The 5535-nt window shown below is 47.4% G+C and overlaps 1 protein-coding gene across 1 annotated transcript; it reads right to left on the reverse strand.

Moving 5' to 3' along the window:
• Positions 1 to 497: 497 nt before the first annotated feature.
• LOC100285140 (RING-H2 finger protein ATL1I) lies at positions 498 to 1219 on the reverse strand. Its single transcript, NM_001158034.2, has one exon. The coding sequence runs from the start codon at positions 1114 to 1116 to the stop codon at positions 667 to 669; it is 450 nt and encodes a 149-aa protein (NP_001151506.1). The 5' UTR covers positions 1117 to 1219; the 3' UTR covers positions 498 to 666.
• Between the last annotated feature and the right edge of the window lie 4316 nt (positions 1220 to 5535).

Consider the following 5535-nt stretch of genomic DNA (forward strand, 5'->3'; position numbering starts at 1 on the left):
AACGAAAACGTCCGATGCTCCATAATAGCCTGTTTTTCCTGTGTTTCTTAGTGTCTTTTCGTTTTGGTTTCTTGTATCTTGTACCTTGAACTCTTGCATGATCTTTATGTCTTCTTCAATGAATCTTCTAATGACTTTTTTTTGATGTGTCTATCTTCTCGATGGTCACTTTGCCTTGGTCCAAATCCATGTTACATCATTTGAACTATATTCATAGGTAGTAGCAAATAATGATTGTCAAACTAATTTTATTAATTATCAAACATCAAAACTTAATTATCAAATGGAACTCGGTCCATTTTCCTTGTATTCTACAAAAACAAGTTCTCTCACGTAGGTTGAGCACAAATAAAAATCCACTCCAGCTACCTGTTTTGATCATTCCTCTCCTCCACTTCCAAGTTCCAAGTCATATCTTGGTCGACTGATCTAAACATGTAAGTAATGGTATAACCAAACAAGATTGTGCAGTCACCCTTCTAGCCAGTGATCGATGAGAGCTCTAATTCCACATGAACTAGTCTACTAGTCGCAGTTAACTTTGCATTTGTATCCGCTATAGTCAAACAAACACCACGGAACTATATGGCGCCGCTTCTTGTACGTGTCATAGACAGAGCCGTCAGGCAGCACCGCAGCTGTAGGCTGCCTGCTGATCCGGCTTGGCTACGGCGCTCTGGTCGTCCGTGACGGCCGGGACCGGGAGGGCGCGCGGCAGGTGGGGCAGGACGCGCGCGTGGCGAGCCAGGCTTGCACGCAGGCGTCGTGGTATGCGTGGCCGCACGCCGGGAGCACGCGAACGCGCTCGCCGCCCTCCGGGTCGAGCTCGGACAGGCAGATGGCGCAGTCGGCCTCCGCCCACACGGCGCCGGCGCCGGCGCCGTCCACGGCTTGGGAGGGGGGCTTAGGATCCTGCGCCTCCCGCGCGGCGCGGCGGCGCTCGAGGCATTGGAGGAGGAAGCGCGCGGTGTGGTAGAGGCAGACGGCGGCGCAGGAGGAGTAGGCGAGGAGGAGGACGACGGCGGAGAGGCGGGAGAGAAATGTATCGCCCCACGGGTCGATGGGAGTCGGAGGCTGCGCGGGTGACGGTGGTGGTGATGAGGAGTTGTTGATCATGGTCGCAGGTGCCGCCGTGCCGGTGGAGGGAGGGCGAGGCGGTGTGGCCGCTGCTCCGGTGCGCAGCGCTAGCGCCTGGCGCCATGCATGTGTCCTTTGGGCTGGCTGGAGCTTTTGTGGCTTGGACTTTTAGAGGCCGTGTGTGTGTGTGACAAGGCCGCCGCAGCGTGAAATCTGTTAGTTGGGCTAAAAATGGGCTGTCTAGATACTGCACCCTTCGGTTTGTTACTTTGTTGGGCTTTTTGTAGGAAACTACTGCATCTCTATTTGGTCTGGAGATGACGCGCCGGATCCTTTTTTCTCGTGAAGAAAAAAAGCAGCAGAGAGATGGTGCAACGCAAACAGAGGAGAGTATCCACTTCCATTTTTCTCAGCTAAAAAAAATAAGAATATACTGTACGTCCTATTGCGTGCAGAAATATTACAACAGCAGCAGATCGACGTGCGATCAGTTTGAAGTTTCAGGCTTTCAGCCACTTGTCGCACGAGATTACAAAAAACGCTTTCGCGCTCGTCTCGGGTACGGTCCTGCAAAGATGGCACAGCAGCACAACGGCACCGCCCATGGCCGTTTCAGCGAAGAGAAAGGCCTGCCCCCGCCCGGACCTGGAGAGGATAAGGAGCCGTCGCCGTCTGGACATCTGGACCTTCCCTCTCTCTATCTCTCTCTCTCTCTCCCCCGTGCCGGCACCGTCTGTGTGAATGGAGCGCCCGAAATCTGCATGGAGTTGATGGCAATGCTGATGGCAACCTGCTGGTTTATCTGTATGCGGAAACCCGCAACAAACCGTGATGCTGCCGGATACGCATACGCAGCAGCAGGGGTGGTCTTGTCTTCCAGAACGAATCCTACAGATAGCGGCAGCGGTTGCTCGCAATGCTAACCACGCACCTTTCTCTTGATCTTGATTGGGTTTTGTGTATGCACAAGCCTCGTGGACTTTATTTACACTATCTAGAATTTCCTATCTAGAATTTCCGAGTGTTTTGTTTGGTCCACGGGACAAAAAAGTCTCAGGGTCCCTATGAATCAACTGAAGCACTCGAGAAGAATAGAATTCTAGATTCATTTTTTGTAGTCAGACTATCTAAACTTTTTTCGTGACCTATTTTATAGAAAAAAATACTACCTCCATTCTTAAATATTTTTAAAAAACTTTGACAGCTCGTCTTATTCAACAAAAATGTGAAATATTGTTTATTTTGCTATAATTTGTTTTATCACTTGAGGTAATTTAAGCGTGACTTGAAATTTTATATTTTCGAATAAGACAAGTGGTCAAAGTTTTTTTTTAAAAATCAACGGCGTCATATATTTAAAAACGGAGGGAGTACCATCGTTTATGTTGAGGAAGCTGTTGAGCACTGTTTGTGGCACTGGGCATGCCCGAGTGGACCGGCCTGCCTTAGGCCCGGACAGTCTACGATTAGATCAGAACATGTGAATTAAGCTTCTATCTCCGCGCATGTTTATCCCTCTAAACTCGTGAGAGTTGTTGGAGGACGCCTAGAAGCGGGTCCACACCTCCCCTTATATATTTGATGGGGTATGACTGATTGAATCAATCAGCAATCAAACCAAATCAATATATCATATGTTCCTTTACTTTTTGCCTTAGGAGTAGACAATAACTTAGTCTTCTTCATCTAAATCTTCACCTCTCTTTAACTCTACATCGTCTAGAGGCGTCTTGGGTGGTCTGCCGATTCCAAGACAAATCCTAAGATCTCTCCTCCCTGACGGGGTCAGATCTAGGTGCTGTTGACGAACGTTGCCGACTCTGCGCACACGCGGATCGTCCGGTCACTAGGCGCAGGCCTACCAGCTTGGCGCAGAGAAGACTCAGCTTGCTATAGGTCACAGACCGTCCAACACTATGCCACAGACCGTCCTCGATGCCGTAGAGAGCACCACTACCGGTGCACCTCGCAGTGATTGGCGTCCAGATCGGCGTCAACACATGTTTAGATCTTACAACAAGCGACTGATCTGATTTCGCTCCTACCCGCTGTAACTACCCCTTAGGTAAATGAGACAAACGAATTCCAAGCTCTTAGATCTTACATAGATGAACAACGACAACACATGCAACAAATAATAGAGGGTATGCAAGATGATTACAAAAGGCTAGCGCGTGCATTTGAAAAATCTGTTGTTGCTAATTTTCCCACACACGAGGATGGAACCAAGGAAAATATGCATAATTCATCGGCTACGAATTGGCACGACCAATCTTAGACGCTTATGAGATGCTAATGAACTCATATCCCGAACAACCACAACCTTCTGCCTACAGCCGAACCGTCTAGGCCTGCAACAGTCGGACCCGTTTTTCGAACTGAATCGCCGAAATACGTGCCAGGCACCATATTCCATGCAAACCCTAACAGATACACACGGACCGTCCACCTACATGGCCGTACCGTTCGCGTACATGGCCGGACAGTCCACGCATTACACCTATCGTATGGCACAGAGTATATAGAACACAATGCTAATTTTTATCACCCATTTGTATGCCCATCTTAGCCAAAACTTCCCTTTACCCCTACGGCTTCTCAACACCACAGCACCGCCCCCCAGATGCGTGGGGCGAGCACTTTTCGGCCCACCTAGGAGGTTGGAAAAAGATGACTAGCTATATGAGCTGCCGAGGGCAAGCATTAACACCCCCACAAAACCCGAACCCCTGGGCAAGGAGGCAAGATAATACCCAAACACCCACACCATTGATAGACCAGGGCCGGTGGACTATCACCGGCCACCATTGACATAGTGAGGGAAGAGATAGATGGGGCATTCTGAGTTAAGCTCGAAGTTATTATGACTCCTACGGGGCAGTCATATCGGAAACCTTATGACAGTCGATTTGATTATCACCATACCCCAGGGAAAAAGGATAACCGAATTCGCAAAATTTTCGGATGACCAAGGAAATAGCACACACGAGCACATATGCCAGTTCCTAGCACATTTAGGAGAATTGGCCGACACAGAGGTGTTTCACGTTCATTTATTTTTGTTATCTCTAACTGGGACTACATTCTCCTGGTACGCCACACTACCTCCTAACTCTATTTTTCGTGGGGAATTTAGAGCAAAAAATTTATGATCATTTTTCTCTGGTGATTATGAGTTAGACCAGGTAGACTTAGTAGCACTAGGGAAAGGGAAAGACGAATCGGTTAATGACTACATCCAAAGGTTCCGGGACACAAGAAACCGATGTTTCCAAATTCACCTTGCACAAAAATAGCTAGCAGGATTAGCTTTTAATGGAATGTAATACTATTTAAAACAAAGATTAGAATGCATTTAATTTTTACGCTAGCTCAGTTACATAAAAGAGCTTTGGCTTGCGAAAGCCAAAGCAAAGACACGACAAAAGCGGTCCGTCACAATGTCCATGTGGTAGATTGTGAGCAAAATAGCTCGGAGGACAAATCACAAGAGGTATACACTGCCGAGATGGTTTGTCCAAAGCACGCCAAATCCCCAGTTTGTTCCTCTTTGCAACCTGTTCAAAATAAGTGGCAAGATGTTAAATTTATGTTTAATGTTGGTAAATGTAACAAAATATTTGATGAGTTACTCAAAAGCGGCATCATTAAAATAAATCATACTATTACATAAACGTCTTGCTTATTGCAAGTGACATATTGCGTTCTCTCATGCCACTAATGATTGTAATATATTTCGACGACAGGTCCAATCGCCCATCAACGAGGGCCGATTGAAGTTTCAAGAAATGTAGGTGGACACAAAACCCTTTCCAATGAATATGATCGGTTTTGACAATAAAAAAGTCCTGGTTTGGCCTAGTACGTCCGATAAGGTCTAAGTCAAGGGATCATCATCAGTGACCCATGAGAGGCTGATGAAATCACCAAGATTTCTTGCAGGAAAGTGGCTGCAGAAAAGACCCTAGATGGAGGGGAGACATTGAAGATCACCATCATGGCCTCTAACACTAGGGGCAAGCGCAGGCAGGCGGCCAAGTGCAACGCACTATTCTGCGCACCGCGGATGGACCAACGCGTAGGCGCTGACGGTCCGGGACACTCGGACAGTCCGAATGGGTCTAGCGGATGGTCCGACAATACCCAAAAGTAGCGACGACCACATACCTTCAAGCCACGATGACCAAAAATAGGTACGTGGAAGATCAATACATCTAAAATATCAGGTCGGCTAGTCAAAGCCGGCCCAACCTTTGATAAGTTGTTATCTAAATATGTGAAAAAGAAGACTGGACCCAACAATCAGCCAGCAAAACAAGCACATTCACCTCCCCATGAGAGACAGGTATGATCTATTGAGCCACCTAAGAACAATGCCCAATTAATACCCAATGTACCTACATGTCCTCCACCCCCATATCCACCTATGTCGTATCAGTACACGTACCTACAACCATT

The sequence above is a fragment of the Zea mays genome, chromosome 7 (genome assembly GCF_902167145.1).
Source record: "Zea mays cultivar B73 chromosome 7, Zm-B73-REFERENCE-NAM-5.0, whole genome shotgun sequence".
NCBI lineage: Eukaryota > Viridiplantae > Streptophyta > Magnoliopsida > Poales > Poaceae > Zea > Zea mays.

What these genes read in the sequence shown, in the direction of transcription:
- LOC100285140 (NM_001158034.2), bottom strand. Translation starts at nt 1,116, where the DNA reads ATGATCAACAACTCCTCATCACCACCACCGTCACCCGCGCAGCCTCCG.